At 40.1% G+C, this 22,005-nt stretch overlaps 1 protein-coding gene across 4 annotated transcripts in view; it reads right to left on the bottom strand.

Moving 5' to 3' along the window:
• Positions 1 to 21,454, bottom strand: part of LOC146452632 (uncharacterized) — a 28,934-nt gene extending 7,480 nt beyond the window's left edge. The window contains exons 1-4 of one of the 4 annotated variants that reach the window (XM_085097686.1): positions 21,189 to 21,454; positions 20,510 to 20,752; positions 6,659 to 6,806; positions 412 to 5,117 (exon numbers count right to left, since the gene is read on the bottom strand). In XM_085097686.1, the coding sequence (XP_084953812.1) occupies positions 412 to 5,117; positions 6,659 to 6,806; positions 20,510 to 20,752; positions 21,189 to 21,221 (5,130 nt within the window). In that variant the 5' untranslated portion in view covers positions 21,222 to 21,454. Of the gene's footprint in view, positions 1 to 411; positions 5,118 to 6,658; positions 6,807 to 8,195; positions 8,376 to 10,335; positions 10,981 to 20,509; positions 20,753 to 20,844; positions 20,937 to 21,188 lie in introns of those variants that run through there. The other 3 variants (XM_085097688.1, XM_085097689.1, XM_085097690.1) reach the window with 3 other exon arrangements.
• Between the last annotated feature and the right edge of the window lie 551 nt (positions 21,455 to 22,005).

Below are 22,005 nucleotides of genomic sequence, written 5' to 3'. Positions count from 1 at the left end.
TTCTTTCGAGTCCAACTAAAAGTCAAACCTTTGCTAAGATCAAGAGACGTGGTTTTAACTTTTTTGTCTGAGGACAAAATGCTTAGGTGTAAAATTCAAGTGAAAGCTACTGAGAAGTATTTTCTCGTGGATCGCTATCATGCTGCACATGACCAGGTGGTCTTTATTTTTAAGTCTGTGGATGATGAAATCCCGAAGTGCGAGTGACTGCTCAGGTGTTGTTTATTATGCTGTACGAGATGGTGGTGCAGTCTTGTGGTGCTACCTGTTTTTTAATATTTTTCAAACCTTTTTCCAAGTTTAAAGTTGGTCGTTTGAACAAAAAGGTTTAACTACGTGAATTCAGTGAATTCATGAAAAAGAAAGAGTAAAAGAACCTCTGAAGACTGCTAGCACACTTTGTCTGCTTACCAAATGCACCAGGACCTTGAGCGCGTCTCTGCAGTTTCCAGGATTATCCAACAGTTTGGAGATGGCGCTACTCATCAGAGCTTCCTTGTTGGTCAGCGCGCTGTCCCCACCCACCAAAATAAACCCCGCCCAGTTGGATGGGTGAGAAAACTGCTTTGTGCCTTGAACAACGTGCATGGCTTGACAGAGCGCTTGGCTGGCGAGCATCCCTTGCAGCAGTCCACCATAAAACGCTTTCAATAATAACTTGCACGCTAAATCAGGCACTGGCCACAGGGAAACCAATACACACAATGCACCCGCCGACAAAAAGGACCTTGTCATTCCGATGACACCATCCGAAGTGATCCGATTGCGTGACGAGTGGTTGTGTGCAGCGCCGATGACTACGAGTTTAGCAGATAACTTCTGGTCCAAGATGTCGGATGCCGTGAGAAGGAACTCGGACAGTCCCGGTGCCTCATCTGGACTCATGTCACCAAGAAAGTCCAGACTTGCTCTTTCGGGCGATCCCGCGGGTGTCGCGAGTTTATCGTCGGACTTCTGAGGCGCGAGAATAAGGGAAGAAAGTTTCCACGAGATATGAGTCGCAAAATGCACGCACTCTGCCTTCGGTAGTTTTCGGACGACTTCGGTTTTGGTCGCAAGATTGCCGAGTAAGGGCTTGGTGTTGAAGAGCTCAGCCACGATCTTAGCTTCGTGCTCAGCGCTCGGATTCGACTCCCACTGGCCGAAGGTGGTGGGCACTTTCGGGTTTCCGATCACCATAACCGAAGATGTATCCAGGCCCGATTTCCTTGACGCCATTGCTTTGTGGTTTATTGCCAAAGACTGTAGTGAAGGGACAACGATAAGACGAAACCGTCGGAACAAATATTCTTTGGAAAGGCTTCCCTTCAACACAGGAAATGGCACGAGGTATAGATCTCCCTGCAGAACTAACGCAAGTTCAGAATCTTCACCATCAAAAGACGATGAAGCCGGTAAAGCGTCCTCCATAGGAGCGATTAGTAACTCGTACAAAGCTCGAAGCGGTGGCTTTCCAGACCATCCTAGTTTCTTGTTGCTGTTTCGCACTCCGTTTAATTTTCGCACATTCTTCTTTGACAAGTAGTTCATTCTCGGAGTCGAGCGGAAACTAGGGCCGCCAAACGACAGTGACGACACGCTAATAGTATCATCGTCATCCGCTGACATGTACGACAGTGGGCCCGTACCCGTGCTGAGTATACTTTCTCGTTCCCAGGCGTCCTCCGTTTCACTCTCAGACATGCTTGTTGTGCGGTTTAAATTCAAATGAGGTTCAACACCCAACGCGTCTCTCACTTGAGTGATATACGAGTCCAACAGAGTGGAGGTGTGTGAATACGCAGCGCTGCTACTCTGATCCAAGTCAATTGTGATCTCATTGTCGTGGTCGCCATCGGAGAGAAGCGAATCGTGGAATTTGACAATACCTTTTCTCGGAGTGATGAGCCAGCTGTACAAGTGTCCAGCAGCAATCGAATAGTACAACACAGTGGCCTTTTGGCTTCCCACCAACTCGGTTATTTGCTCAGGTGTCGTCAAAGGATTCTCCAAATACAAAGAAATACCGTTGGCTGATCGATTAGTTCCTTGCCTCTCCTGAAGCAAATCGATAAAGTCTCGGGTTCGGCTGCGCTCGGCGACTGCCAAGGCGTCCTTGTGGTTTCCCATAGTTACCAAAACACGCTGTAGAACCTGATAGGTCGCTGCCTGTAGCTCGTACAAAGAGAGCTTGTACTCGCCACTGTGAATCCCTTCCTCACGCAGCTTCTCCAGTAATTCCGCTGCACGAAAAAGATGATCGTGGGATGCCTCCAGCTGATTATCAGCGAAGTGTGATAAACCAAGCCGATGATGAATTCGAGCCTCATCCTCACTCCTCCCCAGAGTCTGCACGATAGCGAGGCCCTGCTTGAGGTACGCGATAGCCTGGGAATAGTTACCCAGGGCGTGGTGCGTTCTTCCCAGGGAGCTGTAAGCCTGTGCTTTCGCGGCTTGATCGTTCATTTGAGAGGCGATGTTGAGATGCTGCTCCTGGTACACCACCGCTCTTTCGTAATTTCCGAGGATTTCATGCGTCATTCCGAGATGGAAGGACGCCCTTCCTCGCCGCCCGACATCCCTCTGTTTATCGGCGACAGCCATTTCTTCCTCGTGGAGTTTCAACGCCTTTTCGTACTCACCCATCTTCTGATTCACAAGACCCAGACCACACAGAGCGTCACCTTCAATTATGGGATCGTTGCACTCCCTTGCCAAGGACAGCTGCTGCTCAAAACATGCAAGCGCTTGTTCGTAATTACCGAGAATCTTGTGCATATTTCCCAGCTCACAATAAGCTGTTCCCTTGGAGCGGAAATCAGTCAGTTCGTGCGCTATCACCAGTCTCTTCTCAAAACACACCAGAGCTTGTTGCAGATTACCCATGGTCCTGTGCGCGTTTCCGAGCCCGCGATATGCCTTGTCCTGGTCAATGGCGCTGTCTAATTGCTGTCCAGCCGCGAGGTATTTTTCATAACATTTCACGGCCTCCTCGTGATCTCCCAGCATGTGATAACACTCGCCTAGATTCCCATATGCCCGCCCGCTTTCCAGCATAGCGCCCGCCACTTGCTCTAACGTGGCGATCTGTCGCTCGAAGAATCCTAACCCCTCCTGATAATCGTCAGCATTCATTTTGGTGATTCCCAGGTTACCACATGCCTCCGCTTGCAGGATACAATCGTCGAGTTGATTCGCGAGGCCAAGCTGCTCAGAATAGCACTTGAAAGCATCGTTATACCGCTGCATGCTGATGTGAACGGCACCAAGATTACTCAAGGCCTTGCAGATACCAAGAGAATCATTCATGCTCCTTCTTAGCTCCATCTCAGTTTGGAAACACGCCAATGCTTTCTCAAAATCTCCTGCAGTCTTGTGGGCGCTACCTAGAGCACCATGAGCTTGACTCTCAAGTGAAATTTCTTGAGCCTTTTTAGCGACCTGCAGTTGCTCCTGGAAAAAACGGATTCCCTGATTGGGGTTACCCATCGTGACGTAGATATCACCGATGTTGCCGCAAGCTCTGAACTCGCCCTGAACGTTCATTGCTTCTTGAGAAACAGTTAAAAATTCTTTCTGACATTCAAGCGCTTTCTCCTGCTTACCAAGCGCGCTGTACACCAGTCCAAGATTACAGTAAGCGCGTCCTAAGCTCGCTCTATCTTCGAGATCTCTCGCAATTGTAACGTTCTTCTCGTAATAAGGTACAGCGTCCAAGTGATTGCCAAGCGAGTAATGAGCAAAGCCAAGATTGTGACATGCTTTACACTCGCCCGGCCTATCCCTCAGATGTCTACACAGTGATAGGAAATTCTCATAGTATGGAATGGCCTTGGAGAAGTTCCCGCAAGAGCTGTAAAAATTTCCCAAATTACTCAACGCGATTGCTTCGTTCGATTGATCGCCCAGTTCTTGAGAGATAAGTAAATGTTGTTGGTAATGTTTCAATGACTTATCGAGGCTGCCAATAGCTTGATAGGCCACTGCTAGATTTCCCTGTGTGCACGCCTCTGAATGTCGATCGTTCACCTCCTTGGAGATCACCAGTTCTTGTTTGTGAAATTTAATAGCTTGATCGTACCGTGCGCATGCGCTGTATGCACAGCCCATGTTCCCGTACGCTCGTCCCTGGCCCGCTCGGTCTTCTAACTCTTTACAAATGGCCAAGTGCCGTTTGTGCAGTTTCAAGGCTTGCCCGTAAAGCCCTTTCTGCTGAAAAATAATTCCTAGATTTGATAGTGCACGCCCCTCGGTTGCACGATCTTTGAGTTTGATTGACAGTGCCAGTTGGTATTCGTGGAAGGTCTTCGCCTGCTCTACGTCACCTTTACATCTCAGCGCATGCCCAAGTCCTGCGTATGCGCGCGCTTCCATGAAAGAATCCTTGGTTTTCTTTGCTACATCTAGCACCTGCCTGTGGTATTGAATCGCTTTATCGAAGTCTCTTTTGTAATGAAACGCACTTCCTAAGTTGCTATACGCCCGGCCCTCTTCTGCTTGCTCTCCTAACTCGACGGCAATTTTCAAATGTTCCTGGTGGCATTTGATGGCGTTGTCATAATCCGATAACAGCACATGCACGGCTCCAATATTGCCGAACTCTCTTGCTTCACCTTGCTTGTCTCTCAACTCTTTGTAAATCTGACAAGACTGCTTATGGCTCGCCAAAGCGTTGGAATAATCAGCTACCGAGACATACGTGTGGCCTAGCGAGCTCAGTGCAATCGCGGAAGTTTTACGATCCTTCACTTTCATCGCGATAGCTAACTGAGCTTTATGATGTTCCACGGCCTCCTTGTACATCCGCTCAGAGTAATACGCTCCACCGAGGTTGCCGTGCGCTCGACACTCGCCCGCTTTATCGTTCAAAGACTGCGCAGTTTCCAAATCCTGTTTCATGTACTCCATGGCTTTCTTGACATTTCCAATTTTCCAGTACGCTGTACTCAACGCTGATATGACAGAGCCCCTAAGACGTAATCCGCAAGTTCCCACCTTGAGAGCTGCTTCGAGGCAATCTACAGCCGCTGTTATGTAACCCACCGATAACAGTTCCTGTCCTATCACTGAAATCATCACAAACGGGCTCTTGTCCAGTTTCATCTTGTTCAGCTGGTTGTAGATTGGCTCTAATGTAGCTGTGGAAATTAGTGAAAGTGACAGTGATTAATGCCTGAATTCTCGTCAACGATCAATACATAATCAGTTAAACAGGTGATAAGAATTGCAGCGTGGATAATGATATAATATCCACAACACCACACCCCCAGTGCCCCTTCTCTTTAGACATCACGACCTTGGGAAGCTCTACCAACCAATATGGAAAATCCAGAGCGTTTAGGAAATGAATGTTTATGACTAGACATAGAATGATTTTGACACAGCGGCAAAATCAAACGTCAAATTTGTTGGTAAACACAGCGGCAAGGTCAAGTGATTCAAATCACCTGAATACTACTCATTCTTGTCTCGGCTCGTGCCACAGTTCGCTTACAGTTGTATAGTAAGGGTGAATTTTATGATAATAAGATCGAATATCCTTGGGAAATATCGTCTACTTAGATAGTCTACTATTCAAGTTTGTGTGTATTTTTATTTAAGTTAAGACTTTCAGTCCTAGGGGAAACATTCTTTTTTTTCCACATTGATAAATACAAACTCTATGTCCAAGTTTATCTTTCAAATATTACTGAATCAGTGTATTTCAATTACCATTTTAGCACTTCGGAAATCATCTTGTATATTGGCTATACCCCGAACTATATCGAAGCCATGGCCTGTTTTGCAGCTAACGTGCACAGCTTAAAAGTAACCATGTTGTAAACCAAAAATAAGTTTGTTAAAAAAAGCACAAAAAGTTGGACGGATGGCCAACTGTATCGACAGGATGCGTCATGACTTCAATGAGATCTGCGGGAGACAATTTTGGTGGCAGCTTCTGGCAATGTATCAAATATTGACCAAGTTATGGCATAATGTGTCAATCGGCACTCTCGGAGCTGTTCTTTCTCCCGCTTGGAAGGTTTTCGTAACACAAAATAAAGATCTTACAATCACGACGGAGACGGCAATGAGAACGCCAAAACAGCGGCTCTGTACTTACGTGAAAAATTTTAACAAAATTCTTTGCAGTCCACGGCAACACAACAACGTGAAATGACCAAATTCGAAGTTTTAAGAAGAATGCGGATTCATGACGATAAATTTTTCTTTCTCTTTCTGGCCTTGAACGCCGTTGCTTTTACTTATGTTTCTGGATACTTCGGCCACATTGTACAAGTTGAACGGGTTGGATTAATCACATATTAGATCCGTAGGTGTCCGTAGGCGTTGCCGTCGTAGTGTAACGTAACACCCGTAATTGATGACTAGGTGTAAATTGCTTACACCTTCGCGCGCACGAAACTGCAAGTAAACTTTCACATTTACGCCTGATTTACCGCTGGAACATTTTGTAAAATGTCGCTAAGCAGGGCCTTACTCATCTTATTATGCAAAATGAAAAACATTTCCTTTGACGAAATGTTTTGAATTCTCTAGAACTGTTTGGCTTTTAGCCTCTGGTACGCTTTGCGTCGCCAACAACGGAAGTCGAAAAGGAAACCAAATAAAGATTATATACACAGCGATAAGAACAGTAAATCGTACAAACGCCAGACAAGTTTCAAGATATATTTACCTCTCAGCGGGGACTTCAAGGCGGCCTCAGTCAGAGAGGTCAGCAGTTGAGGGCTCTTATCATCCTGCGCAAGCGCAGAAGCAAAAGCTCCGAGGGCATCAGCATGTCGCCCCAGGCACTGTAGGGCCACTCCTTGCCGATAGTAGGCCTGGAAACGACAACATAACGTTAGACGAATTTGCAAGAAAACGTTTTGCTTTCTGGTAAAAGACAGTCACATTTATACCGTTATGTTCTACTGAACTTTCTCGTTGGTTCACTGTTTACAACACTCCGAGGTACAATTACGATAAAATGTTTGAGCAAATTGAGAAATAACTGAAGCAATGTACGAAAAACGTTCAGTATTTCCGTTGTAGAATTGTACAACAAAACAACATAGTTATACATTATAATAACCGTACAAAAATGATAATTGGTTCTCACTAGAGACAAACTGAATTAGACTTCTAAACAAACCTTGAGAGGCATTCCAAATTAAGACTGTTAACTATGGTGTTTGTAACTGTCAATTCCAATTCCACTCCAAGTTTAGTGAATGAAACGTACTCATCATCAATGAACGTACGTAAGATACGAGTGGTATGTTATTGATAACTAAATGAGCTGGCCGCGAAATAAGCGCAGATTAATATCACATTACGAAAACCGAGCCGCATAAAACAACACAGTAGTATTTCGACCAATAAAAAAGATAACATTGCATTCCTTTTTAGAGTGCCGGCCACCCAAACTGACACAAGATAACGGCAAACATTAATTAAATTGAAATTGTTTTGACTTAACACTCTGGCATCACGAAAGCTCTCGCTGATTTCGTCGAGTAGGTAAACCTTTTTTCAGATCGTATTTGGTTAGTATTTCCTGTTAGGGGATATATTTGGAGGAATTGGAAACCTCATTCACTCTTAGCACTCACCGCCATACTAATAAGCTAAGTAGAAGAGATGTGTTCCTAACTATAAATTGCTGGCGTGGATATTAAAATCCTGCACAGACTCCAAGATTTCTTAAGAAGGTAAACAGAGCGTAGTAAAAGAATGAAATACCAATTGATACTGATATTTCTGGATCGTATCAAAAGTTTGTTGCGCAAAATACAGGAAGAGGTGCTCAAATCTCATTTTGTTTTTACTCCTGAGGAAGCAAGCATAATAAGAGGATTCCGGAATGGCTTTTACACAAACATCATATATCAAATATCAAAACATTACAGAACGTACGCACGCTACAAGCAAAACTGCAAGGCACAGATCAGAATCCGGTCAAAGAGTCACTATCTCGACTATTTATATCAGTACATTTCAGACAAAACAAAATGCCATCAAAATACGCTGCGTACAATGAGACAATTAAGTTGTACCTAAGTTAAGTACTTGTCTCATTCTCAGAGAAGTCATTACAAAGCTTTGATTGTGAAGAAACCCTAATTTTCCAGACAAGATTTGTTTGGAATCGCACAGAAAACTTGCTACATGACGTGTAAACGGTTTCGACAAAAGTACAGCCTTAAACAATTTGGCGCTCGATTTCTTACCTTCAGTGACTCGATCAAAGAATTCTTTTTCATAACTGTAATAGTGCTTCTGTTTGAATACCGTCAACAAAAACAGCGATGTAAAACGAAGCAGTTATGAAAACCCTTGTCAATGATCACCATTTAAACACCATCGACAAAGACAGCAACTGACATACAAGCTAAGCCGTGCAGGCTGCATACATGCAACAGATCATGTAATAAGGACCTGGGTCAGCTGAGCGCTTAACCAAAACAAGCAATATTGTCGTAGTAGCTATCACTTCTTCATTATGTATTCTAGTAGCGTCCCATTTTTTCCTGTTTGTTAAAATGAAACTACTATATTGACCAGAAAATGAAAAGTGGCGCCAAATTTCTTCACGTCTCAGGGCACGCTTTGTAATATTACCGGTTGCTAAGAACCGCAAGATTTAATAAACAATATTTAAGGTTAAAAATAACGCACGTGAACAACACAACTACTGATCTTTTGGTAGTTCAACTGTTATCATAAGTAAGCTGTCTCCCAGAATATAAAAAATCAGGAAGCCTAATACAGGTGAAGGCTAATTTCACTGGCATGGTAAAATGCGCGCACTATTGTTGTCAATCGATGTTGCATCAAACGTAAAGCCGGAAAAAAACAAAGGACATGAAATTATCAAACTGGAAGCTATCGTTTGACACAGACAGAACCCATCTCACTAAAGGAGACGGTCATCACAATTATTTTTTATGACTTTTGGCTATTTTCTTTAATTACAAATTCCAGTTTTGCAGTAATTCACCGATGGATTCTCATTGCAGATACAAAATATAGCTGCTTTTTTTAGCATTTTACACCACAAATTTACACACAGTAGTCAATATGTCAACCTCTAGCGGTTTATTTACTTTTTCGTTAGTTTTGTTACATTTAGGGCATGCTAACTAATTTTGGAACCTATGGCAATGTTCATCGCAATTCTTCGCATGCGCACGAGGAAAATTTTCAGCCCTACAAGTGGGCTAGTTCGTTTTTGAGACTTTTTAGCCCGCTTGCTGGCAGGTCCATCCACATAAACGCAACGAAACTTCACGAACAAAACTAGGCATGACCCAAGATCACGTTGACGCGAGCTGGCCCTCCTCCATATAAACAGGTCCTTAGTCAAACGTTTCACCTTTCTGGGATCCCCTTCGTACGGCTTTGCAATTATCACGCGACCTGCTCTCGTTCTGCGTCTGAGGTTTCGTTTTCATTGGATTTGAACCAGTCCGCCCAAACTAAATTGACGTGACCTTTCCAATTTATCATGTCTGAAATATTTACACATATTTCCCTCACTTGGGTTCCAGACATCTAACAACCCGTATTATGAAGGCATGACATTGAATTTGTTGCCCGCATGTACGGACTACTTGAAACAAACAGTGTTAATAAACCTAACTTATAGTAAGCTCTTTATATACCGACATTACGCAGACAATAACGACATCTCTAACGAGATCACAATTACCATAACACGTAGATATTAAAAAGTTATAAAAAATTTTCTGCTACAATATAGCACGGCTTTTTAATTGCTTTCCTTCGAAAGGCACGACGCCCGCTTTGTAACAAATCTAAAGCCTTTTAGAAATGTTTTCTTTCTCGAACTATCAAATGCTGGCAAAATAAATACATGCAGCGAGATCTTTCACCTCAGAAATGGCTATCGTGGGTTAGAGTTACGCGAGCGTTGAAATCTTAATTAATATTGTATTTCGTTTGCAACATCTAACGGTTTCCAAATATAGATTTTTATCTCTTGCAGTGCACACATGTCTTCTCTATTTAAACCATCGGGAGACCTTTTAACACTTTTGATAAAGCTTGTGGTGTGTAAACCTAAAAATAATTAAAATAATTTAGCATCTGAAAACGGTGTTTAATTGAATAACAATGAATCCTAGAGAACTTAGGGCCTAAGGAAACGGTTAGAACACAACCAAATACGAGTAAACGATTAAAATAATATCGTTGGCAACAAACTTAAATTGTTGCTGGTTTTGTGATGGCTGTTTACACGGATTTGTCATTAAGCCCGACCTAGTTGCATGTACTTGTGTTTGTTACGGTGGTTTACCAAGAAGAAATGTCAAACATTACATTTTAAGTTCTTTTGTTCGAACTTACCCAACTGTTAACGCCGAAAACATATCCTTTATCGATCTTTGGCGAAGGAATATGGCTCTTCTTGACAAAAGCATGGCGTTTCATGCTAAATCCATGTTGAAAATGCGAGGAAATGACAGGTCGTGAATGCAGTGACTACATGTGTTCCCTCATGGCTCGCTTGGGAATCAATATGGCTAACGGGCCATTCGTCGCCAAGCAAGGTTACTTTATCTTGCGGTTTTCCCCTTTCGAGATTAATATTTCGACAAAATAACCTTGATATGCCCAAGATTGTAAGTATAACTTCGATGATTCGATGTAATTTACAGTAGTTAATCCTCAAAGTCTCGCGGACGATGAGAGAGGACACGTAAATTGTTAATTCACCAAGATGTTTAGATAATCACAAGGAAACTCCTCTTGAAATGCGCTGCAGTCCTTGTAAGTCCTCTATTACATTGCACTTTGATAGTATCCGCTGATACATCCTTTTACCACTGCATCGAATAACTCCGCAACAGCGCCATAACCTGTCAACTTGAAGCGCGCATTTTCTAATCTCTACCGTCGCTGTATCCGTACTCAGAAATTGTCGCTGTAAAAAAGCAAATGTACTTTGCACCGCACACAAGCGGATTGTTTAGACCGTTCAAGTGGCTATAAAGAGCTTCACTATCGAAGTAACTTCGACGAGATGGAGCGATAGTTCATTTGAATATTGTTTAGTTTATTCAACGAAATCTGCCAGGAGTCGCTTTCAAAATGCAGTGCCATAGGTCAGTCGCTATGTAGGCAAACAACTTGAACAAATAACTGCTATTTGATATTAATTTCTTGATAAATCGTTAACACTGGATAAACTTATTGAAACGGGACGGAGTAGTAATCTTTTTATAACATCGCAAAATAAGTCTGAAAGAGAAAGCGTATATTTTAATGATTTTATATTTTCGTTTGAGCTTCATGGCAAACCACAAAGTTGTCAACAAAGCCCGCGAATCCACCAATGAAGTGTTAAGTGAAAATTGTCTTTTAAGGACAAAGAAACTTCATTGTGAACGCCCATTCTTGAAAGAAACTAAAGTAAACATTGTTCCGGCCACTGGTAATACAATAAAACGGAACTCAAGCAAAAATATATGGTTAAAAGAAAATTCACAGCTACAAGAAAAAGAAAGAAGATAAACAGTCGATAACAATGGAACGAAGATTATTTTTGTGAACTCCCGCCTCCATACTGATTGATTTTATCACACTGCGGGAAAGTTTGATTATTTTTAACACGATGACGGACACTTTAAGACTTGTTTTATTGTTTTCTTGAAGATTTTACGGGCAGCTGTTAAAATCGCAAGCAGAACCACAATTATAAATTTGGACGACTTGTAATAAATTCTTCTTTCATTTTAAATTTACTGATAGCGTAACTCAACAGAGGAAACCGGCATCTTTGAGATGAGATTCTGTTCTACGCAAATGCAACAAAACGTGGCGAAAGACAAGGTACTAAAATAACTAACTTGACTCTTCCTGTTGGTACGAATTCACGCAACACTTTCACCGAACAAATTCTCACGACTCATACAACAAAACATTGCAAAGAATTCCCGCTGTATATTAACCTCCAGATAACTGAAGGAGCTCTTATGTTTTAATAATATTCCCTCGAAATACACGTTTCTATAACGGCCTTGTTTAAGCTTCAGCTGTCATTCCGTTTGTAAGGAAAGGTCGCGCCCCATTAAAGTTCTATTATATTTTACGAACAGAAAGCGACTCAAATCCAAGCCGTGTTATGACGTTACCCCAGCGGCTAAAACAACAATAAAACTAAATCGGTTCGTTTTTGCTATCGACTTGCACGGGCACAATATTGGAAAGATCAAATATATGAACTCATTAACCTCTCAAATCCCCGGCAAAACAAAACTGGCGGAAATACAGCCACATACACAAGCGACCTCAAATCACGCTTAGGGTTTGAGAATCAGCCTCTAGACCACGTGGGAAGTTTGACCTTATGACACGTCCGAAAAAGTTCGCGAATCAGGAATCGAGATTCAGAACTTCACAAGGTAATATAACATGTAATATTACTTAGACATCCATCATTTTCCTAGTTATCCCTTATCATTACCCGCTGAAAATTATCGATAAACTCGACGAATTGGTAATAATAGTTTCTGGCCAATCACAAGTCGCTCGGGCTTATTACGTACGACAGAATTTTCTAACATGAACCACGCTACTCGTGTGTAAAGAAACACAATGAATTTCACTAAGAAGCCACAAATATCAGCTAATTCTCAAATAACTGTTTTCCTAGCTTGCTAAACACAATTCCCTCAGCACGCATGGCAGAATTGAAGTGGATTATCACGCGATTTCAGAAGTACTTTTCTAGAATTTTCTGTCTGGCATATTTCAGATAATTTGATGAAGGAAAAAAATGGTTTATACAAGGAAAGTCGATAGTGAAATAATCCTGAAGAAAGGTTCCCGAGATTTCAATTCCCGCAATACATAGCATAGCAGAAAAAAATCATGGTTATCGAAAGAGAATACTTGTTTTTCATTGGAGCAATACAATTTTGAAATGTCCGGCGAGCGTCCACAGAAATTTCGCGCTCATTTTACCTTTGCTTCAGTACACGGTCTGTGATAGGTTAAAAAAAAAAAATTCTCCACCAATCAGAAGATCGCACCAAAGTGAACAGTGGCTTGTTCGCACGTGTTTTCCCGCCATCCACACGTATTGCATGGTTCATTTTGTTGTTACGTTTGCTATCATTTTTTAGAGAGAAATTACATTGGTTTTTAAAACAATTGAAACCGCTCCATTACGCCAAGGATATCAGCTTCTTTCGCCTTTTAAACCACCAATGTTTACGGTCAAACACTATTGCTACAAGATGGCGAAACTATGCAACTAACGAGGTAACAAATACGGTTATACAGCATCTATTTAAAGCTGCAATTCAATAGTATTTTGCGCAACTGCATCGACTTATCACACTCATTTCAGGCTTAACAAGCAACCCGAGGGCATTGACTTGTGGGCAAAGGTTTTAGCCCCAAAGATTCCACCTGTAATTCGCTTTCTATCATGCCGCTTAAACTAGCAGTGCTTTGCGCTGAAAGTTGAGACAAGTTAAGACTTTTGGTTGATAATTTCTACAAGATACAACTGATTAGTCAGAGTGAATTTGAATACAACAACGGTTTTGGAAAAGGTAGGACACATAACAATGAACGCAGCTTTACACTAAGGCTTGGAGTTTTTTTCATTGTTGAAAATCTTGTGCTCTGTAATCAAAATCGTGACTTACTTATCTCCCTGCCTAAAGCACTTCAATTAATTCAAATGGCCTTGTACCTGTTCAACTGGGCCCAGTTGCTCGAAGCATGGTTAGCGCTAACCATGCTTCGAGCAACTCAGTCCTGGACTATAATCATGGCAACATTGTCTTCATACAAACGAGACATTTTGAAGTGCTCTTTTAAAACTGTTGTTTTGTTGCAGAATCAAACTTTGAAAGAAGCTTATACTAATTACGTAAATGAAGAATCGACCGAAAGTGGATAACCCACTTTTAAAGTAATTACAACTCAATATTCAAAATTAACCCGCTGGCGTGCGGCCTAAAAGTCTGATAACAATGTTTACATTGCACAGCTCTCGTGTAACAATAGCTATCATTTGTGTATACTCGTTTGGTGTTCATCAATCGTATTTTAGAGTTAAAAGACAATCTACAACCGCAAACGACACAAATATCTGGAGGTGAAAATGTCAACTGGATTTTTTATATACCGGACGGTTATACTATCGATGGCAGTGGAAATATTTTCAGAAACCACAGGCCAGAACTAAGAAAAGCAAAACTAAAAATGGCAAAGCGGGAAAAAATAGACCTGGTGTAAATGTGCAAAACAGGTGGGTTGTTAGCTTGAGCTTGGAAGACCCTCTGCAAAAGATATGAATCAACAGCAAAGACTGACAAGGATGGGATAGGATAGTGATTTGGTGAAAAGAACTACGGGTCAAAGAAACTACGTGTAAGGCGAAAAAGGTGTTTTTCACTGCGTACGTGCTCACTGAGTAATATCTTGACCGACATCCATTCACGGACACCAACAGGAAATAAAGCTTGGTAAAAGTTTGGATTCAAAACACGACCTTTCGAACTTTGAAAAAAAACGTTTTAGTAATTGACCAACACCGACAACCTTTTAGTGGGCAAAATTTGTCAGTTATGCAAGAATGTTCAGCTCTAATGACTGATAATGTAAACTGCCTTCACAATGACACAATCGGATTGCAAGGCCGAAACTTGTAGACATGTAAATGACACTGAACTGACAATATAACCATTTTTTTTCTCCACTGGGACGGATTATTGAACAGTCGAAAGTGAAAGAGGCACACATGTGCGCCTAGTGGGGTATGCATGGCTTCTAACCTTATTTATTTTACTGTAACACGTACTATCGGCACTTCCCTTTTTCAACAAATGGAGGAAGGCGCTGGGATAAAAGAAAGTCAAAGTTTACAATTTACTTTGAAAGCAAGGGCAGATCACACACAGACTAGGCAAATTAGGTGACATTAACTTAGGAGTGAATTAGACTTACATTAAATTTTGCATGTAGTTGAGGGCATAACAGGCAAAATGTGGAGTCTCTGTGGTTGATAATTCTTTTATCAGACATCCAAATTAATGAGATAGAACAAACCCTGCTTTGTACATAAAATTAACGTCTTCGGATAAAACTCAAAAGTAAAAACAAACGTAGAAGTCAGTCACTTTAGGATATCAACCAAATGCTCTATCCTGAGGTATAGAATAGACTTTAAAGGAGCTGACAGCCTGGTAATTTAACTAACAGAAGAGCAATAGTAGAGAAAAATCAGCTTGCTGATGGGACACATTGCTCTCAAAGAAAACCTAGTCACAGCGAGGTGCTGCTACTAGCAAACCAGCTAGGCTGGCATGCCCAATTACATGAAAAAAAAAAAATCTTTGCTTGGTTAGCAAGGATCCCAACGAAATAGGATGAGATTTTTCATGTAGTCACAACTAAGTTGATTTTTGCTGTGCCAAGATCTAGGCAAAACAAGTTGCCAAGGCATTAAGAAAGTGCTGAGAAAACGCTGAAACATATAATTAAAATCAGATGTGAATGACTTCACTGGAGTATATCAATTGGCTTACCTTCTTACTTTTGGCAATCCATAAATTATTCAAAGCCATCACATATACTAAAGCACAGGAAACTATTCAAGCACAGTTTCTCAGCTTGAGGGGTACCAAATGTCTCGGATCATTTGAAAGCCTAGTTTGCCCCTTGGGAAAAGCCCACCAGATTATGAAGCAATTACAAAAATGACAGAAATTTTCAGACTTTCTTCACTTATTGTCCAATGTTATCAGTAATGCATTTCAAAGCAAACCTGTCATTCCGATGAGAAATTGGGCACAAGAATTGTTTTTATTATCAGCAAAAACCTGTTTGCTCAGACAGCAAGTAACTTTGCCTGAACTTCGGAATAAATTGATAACTGGCTAATTTGAAAAGTTTTTATTGTACACGAGTGACGCACTTTCAAAACTTGAGCAAACATCTTGGATGCCCTCTTTACATACTGTAAATTTTGTTAAAGAAAACAGAATTTGCTAACATGTGAAACAGAAACGAAACTTGGGTCACACATTTCGTCTAGATAAAATCTGACAACAAAAACACTCCCACATGAAATGGCAAGACAAGACTCAGTCTACATTGCTTGAACATAAAAGAAAGTCAACGTTCTTGTCCCAATAATTTAAAACCGCTCAATCATAAAGTCAAATAGCTTTTTGTTTTGATTCTGGCTCACAATAAGCAACTGTGCAAAAGCTGTTAATTATGGAGACATTATGTCATATTTGTTCATTATTTAATCATGATCTCATCAAACTATTACAGTAACTGAAATTTGTTTGTACCACCTGTATCTGACAAAAGTCTTCCAACCAACCCCTTGAAAGGCTGTTTGAGTTACAAGCCAGGAAATCAGATGATTCTAGATCATCAGCATACTGAAATATCAGAACTTCCTTAACATTTTTTAGAGCGACTAGCAAGATTAGTAAAATGCAATCAACACTAGATTTATTCAGTTCAATGTTTTGTGTAAAAATGACTTTGTATCTACCATCTTATTCAAAACCTTTTTTTACAAAAAGGACCAAAGTTTATACTGACAAGAGAAACAGTGACATGTAGCAAATACAATAGAAAAAGAGCAGAAAGTTTGCTGAGGTCATGAAAAGGCTCAGGAGTACCCAGCAGGAACATTTAAGCAGTTTTCTGCCCTTTTAAAGGTATATTTGTATAAGCTAATACAGATTGATCTGTTCGAATGCATAAGTGGAAAATTGAAGTTGCAGTAAGTTTAAGGTTCCCCGCATTTACTAACTGTTGTTGGCTTAAGAACATGCTAATTGTAGCTGCCCGTTTTTTTTTTTTTTTTTTCACATTTTAACAACATTTTTATCACTCAGAAAAGGAAAGGTATTAGTTTTCCAATGATACAAAATTTTGACCTGACATTTCACCAAAGAAAACCGCAGATGTTCTTTATGACTAAATCCAAATTTTTGAGGCAATTAAGGCCTTCCAAACAGATATCCACTGAGAGGCTCTATTGATCTGTGTTTGTAAATAGAGCTCTAGAAGTAATAAATTATTATTATTATTATTATTATTATTATTATTATTGTTGTTGTTGTTGTTGTTGTTGTTGTTGTTGTTGTTGTTGTTATTATTATTATTATTATTATTATTATTATTAGGCTCTAAAACACCAGGAAGAGAAATGCTATCTTTGACTATTTTCTTGCAAAGAGCTATTGACTGCACTAAAAGGTATTAATGTCAGCACATGCTGTCATGCGCACAGATACCAGTGGCAAGTGACAAGGGATAATGCAATAATTATCCCTTGCACTTGTAATAATTACTATTACAGGAAGTAAGAATTATTACAGACATTTTATTTGACCACAAATTTGCCATTAATTGGCTGATACTAATCCATTGACTGTTTCCAATCATCAACAATGAGTCAATGGCTGGGATGTATGACGCCAAATCATTTTTGTAATTGACACCGAAAAGCCATCTTGGGGACTTGCTCATTGGAGTTGTATTTGCATTTGTATTTGATGTCAAGAGGCGAGGTCAAACCTGTATGGGGGTGGGTTTGTATCAGTATATTGTTTGGTTTGGGGATGAGGGTAGATTGTGGAAGGCATTTATGCTGTGTGCACTAGGCTGCACACATAGGTTTCAAGAAGAATGTCACAGTGAACTGTGCACAGACGAACGTCCCTAAGCAACCACTTTTTATAAGTGACCGTTTGTCTCAAGAGACCACTGTCTTCTCTACAACACTTTATTTCATATTTTTCTTTTTCAGTCAAACCACAAGCACTATATTTGAGAACAGTAACAATGAGCATCTGTCATGGCAATTGTTTTCCTCGGCACTTTGGCTAGTTGTTTACAAGAGGTTTTCCTGTGTTAATAATTAAAAGAATTAGTCGAAGAGATTTATATAGAGTCTGTGGTTTTAATGAAAGATACCTGGTGCCAGAACTCTGACAACTATCTTAACTAAAGTAGTCACCTAGGCTGGCTAGGTTTTCAAACCAGATTGTTGACCAAATTGCTTACATATTTGGACGGTGATCAGTTACACGTGTAAGTAAAGATGTAAGGAAAGCTGTAGTTTTGTTACATGTTTCAAAATAATGTTATCACGCACTCATATGTGATAGTGTATAACAGAGATATGCAAAATGTCATTTTTAGCGAATTTGCAGTTCCTTCTGTGAAAACTGTGTAAACGGGTGGCATACTTAAATCCAATTAAAAAGAGACAGGTAAACCAATATACAACATTAGCACATGCCCTCTCGTGGCTTGCACAGTTACCAATTTTAGTCAGGTTCACTGCTACTTTTCTTATAACTTTAATTTAGGGATAATTTATGTTTATAATTCACAAGTCATTGCTGATAACCTTTGAATAACTGCATACTGAAATATGCAGAAAGTGGCTGGGTCTGGAACATTCAAGAACCCATTACATGAAAGGAAAGAACACAGTTTCATATTTATCTATAAATGGGATGTTAATCAAGATCATATGAGGTATCAGAAAAGATAATTTTACCCTATGCTATAAATTGGTGTACAGTGCGATATAATTACTTGAAAGATAGCAAGATAGCATTTTCGTTATTGTTCAGAGAAGAAAACATGTTTTTCTCTTGACCAATTTTGAAGTGTTCTAGGGATACGTAACCTTTCCGGTGGGCAGCCCAAGTTGAATTGATACAATCAAAGCACAGGCCGAAAATAGATGAAGTGTTGACTGTGTAAGATGCGATAAGACTATATTGAAAAACCAGTCAATATCGTGGCCTATAGCTCAATGGTCAAAACAACAAGACCTACAATTGTAGCACTGACGAATATGAATTACACAAAATAATGCAAACCGTTCTGTTGTCCACATTAGTCGCATATCTGTCAAATAAATTATGTTTCAAGACAAAAATTCTCTGATGAAAGATATGGAAGACCTGTATTACAAGTGTCTCAGTGGTATGTTTATAAATCATCTGACAAGTGGTTCTCTCAACAAGCTGTTCTGGTTTGAAATGTCCTTTTGGATCCTCTCAGACAGAAAATATATGAATAACATCTAAGAGATCCGAGCCCAGCACTCACATCACTTAACTGAATAATATGAATATGCAAGAATTTGGAACCAGGGCAATATCAGCTAATTGCAGCTCCAGAAAAGATGTCGACAATATTATTTTTGTATGCAAAAAATATTTTGTTAGCCAAGGCAGTTAAAAGATCCACTCACTTGAGTTATGGGAAAAAAAACCTGTGTTATTTAATTCTATTTATTTTGTTATTCTTGAGGAACACGCGCAAATAAGCAATGGCTGAAATTAACACAGTTGTCCATTTCAGCAATTAAGAAATTAACAAATTATTTTAAAAATTACTCATGGTTACAGTATTTTTTTAAGCGCCTCTGGCTAAAAGAGTCTAATATCATAGTCTTCATGGAATAGAAGACGGCTACTAACTACAACAAAAATTAAATATTCTCAACAAGGCCTTGTGTTTACGCATACCATTAGAGTGTAAAATAGCAAGGTTAAATTACAACGTAACGAATTTGACACAAGTCTTGTAATCATAGAAATTGCATAAGTCTTAGAGAACAGAAGGTCATTTCTGTGTAAAGTAGCAGAAACATTCCATCTTTTGCAACGATTAAATACCACATGGGGGCCGATTAATGGCGAGTATAAACATTTGCTAATGTTGCACAGGAAACAACGGAAATGGATGTTTGCCGAATTATATTACTGAACGAGATCAAATATTACGCAAACCAGGAGCGTAAATCTTGCTAGGATTGGGGGAGGTTTGGAAATTTTGTACAAGTTTTGTTGGTTAATTTGGCACGATTGAATTCTGAAGCACCGATTAATTGCTTGACTAGAAGAACCAACGTTCAAAAACTGTTATTGTCGCGTGCTAGTTTTTTTCTGTTTACATCTTCCCAAAGATTATTACAAAAAGACCGCTGAAAGAATGATGCTTTAACACTTGAAAAATAGGTTGATATACAGCTCAAATACCGTAACAAAACACGAACGGGCATGCTATTAACAAAATACCGCAAAATATTACAAAATGCAAGACTATCAACACTTCACAGTCTTAAATAAAGTACGATCTCTGTCGAGCGGAAAAACTTGAGAAAACTATAAACACAGACTCATCTCTAAGGAGAAAACAAGCCATCTTGAAAGCATCTGCTAAAGCGATTTCATTTCAGAGTGTATTTAGTTTAGCTGTTGGCTAAAAGGCGCAAATTCATTAACATTTCGCATTGTTTGTTCAGGACTATACAAAGCACGAAAATAAGGCAGATCACTCGTAAAAACTAACAAACATTTGAACTATGCCAATCGCATTTGACACAAAAACTGACCGAACCACGACACGTACTGTGCGTCTTTGCAGCTCGATTCTCGATCTTATCGTAGTTTCTTTAAAACACTGTCGATGTATATCGATGATTCGTATTTCATTAGTGTTTTCGCCATACCTTTGACCATCCTGGTTGCAACTGCACAGCGTATCTGCCATCCTCGAGCGCTCGCTCGTACTGTCGTGTTCGAATGAACGCAGCCGATCGGTTGCCATAAAGAACATGATTCTGTGGATCTAGGTTTATTGCTTCTGTATAGAGCTCAACAGCTTGTTCAAACTCCCCTCTTGAGCAGGCTTCTCCAGCTAACCTTGCTTTCTCCAGAAACGCCGAGCGGGCTTCGTGTGTTGTGCGTACCGTCTGGAATGATCAAACGTAAATAGAGAAGATTTATACCGCCTTCAATTAAGAAACACTCGAGTTGACCATCAAACATTTACTATAGAACTCACTTGGTACATTGATGAAGAAAATGCCCCGCAACTTAGCGATCTCCATACGATCTATCAATATCGTGTAATTGTAAACGCAAAGCTTATGAATTAATTCCCGTTATTCAGAATTCGTAGTTGCGTATGAAATTTCAGAGCGATTCATTAGCACGACAACCTGACCTTAGAGAAAGAAATCGCTCAAGTCTACTTCCGTAGTTTCAACTGTCATCAAATCGAAGGAGATGCTGAGAATCCATATGCAAAGACTTACAACAAACTCGGTACGATTTAGTCGTAACGAAACGATGAACTCCGCTACTCGGGAGACCAAAAAATATGCACAGAATACGACTTTGTCAAACCTGCAATTTGTCGCCGCTTGAGGCTTCAGCCATCTAGCTCACTGGGGAGCAAGACAGGAGCTTTAAGGTGTGTCCTGTTGTGTTTAACATTCGATCTAGCCGAAGAAACAATCCACAAATGTCGCTCCATTATGTTACATCTTGGGACAGCCTCAAGGCATCCATTTTGTAGACGATTTGTGGCTGAAGAACTCGACCCAGCCTCCGCTGACGTCACGTGTTTAACTGACAGCGTCACACTTGAATCGTTTCAAATGGTACAAGTTACTTAGCAAAGTTTCATAACAAATACCAGACAAACAGAAAATTCAAAATCCTTCTTTTCAGAGAAGAGATTTGTAAACATCCAGAGTTTGCTATCAATCATTACGCTAAGTTGCTTCACGCGCCAAACGAATGATGTCAGGAAACCTGTCTAGTGCGAAATAAAAGCCAAGGGCACTTCAACATTTGCATTTAATTGCGGAGTGAATGTAAGGCATTTGACTTAACACCGTTAATAGCATAATTGATTTAGCAAGAATTGAAAAGGAAAGGATTTTGATGCAAGTTCATCCCTTTTTTTTCCTCACACTAAGATTTAGATACAAGTATGTCTAAAACAAAAAGAGATCATTTGAAACTCTCTTTACATGTAAGATAAGACCGATCGACCGCACTGAAATAACTTTTTAATTGATTTCACCAAAACAAAACTATAATTTCTAGAAAACAATTTTTAGCATTTAAGGCTGTAGAAATTTGCGCTTTCTTAGAAGCTGATTCGATATTAAAATAATAACGTATCCCGCTATGCAGAATTTTTACTGATTTAAAA

Source organism: Pavona decussata, unplaced genomic scaffold, assembly GCF_977016875.1.
Source record: "Pavona decussata unplaced genomic scaffold, jaPavDecu1.1 SCAFFOLD_366, whole genome shotgun sequence".
NCBI lineage: Eukaryota > Metazoa > Cnidaria > Anthozoa > Scleractinia > Agariciidae > Pavona > Pavona decussata.
This window is presented reverse-complemented; position numbering and strand designations above follow the sequence as displayed.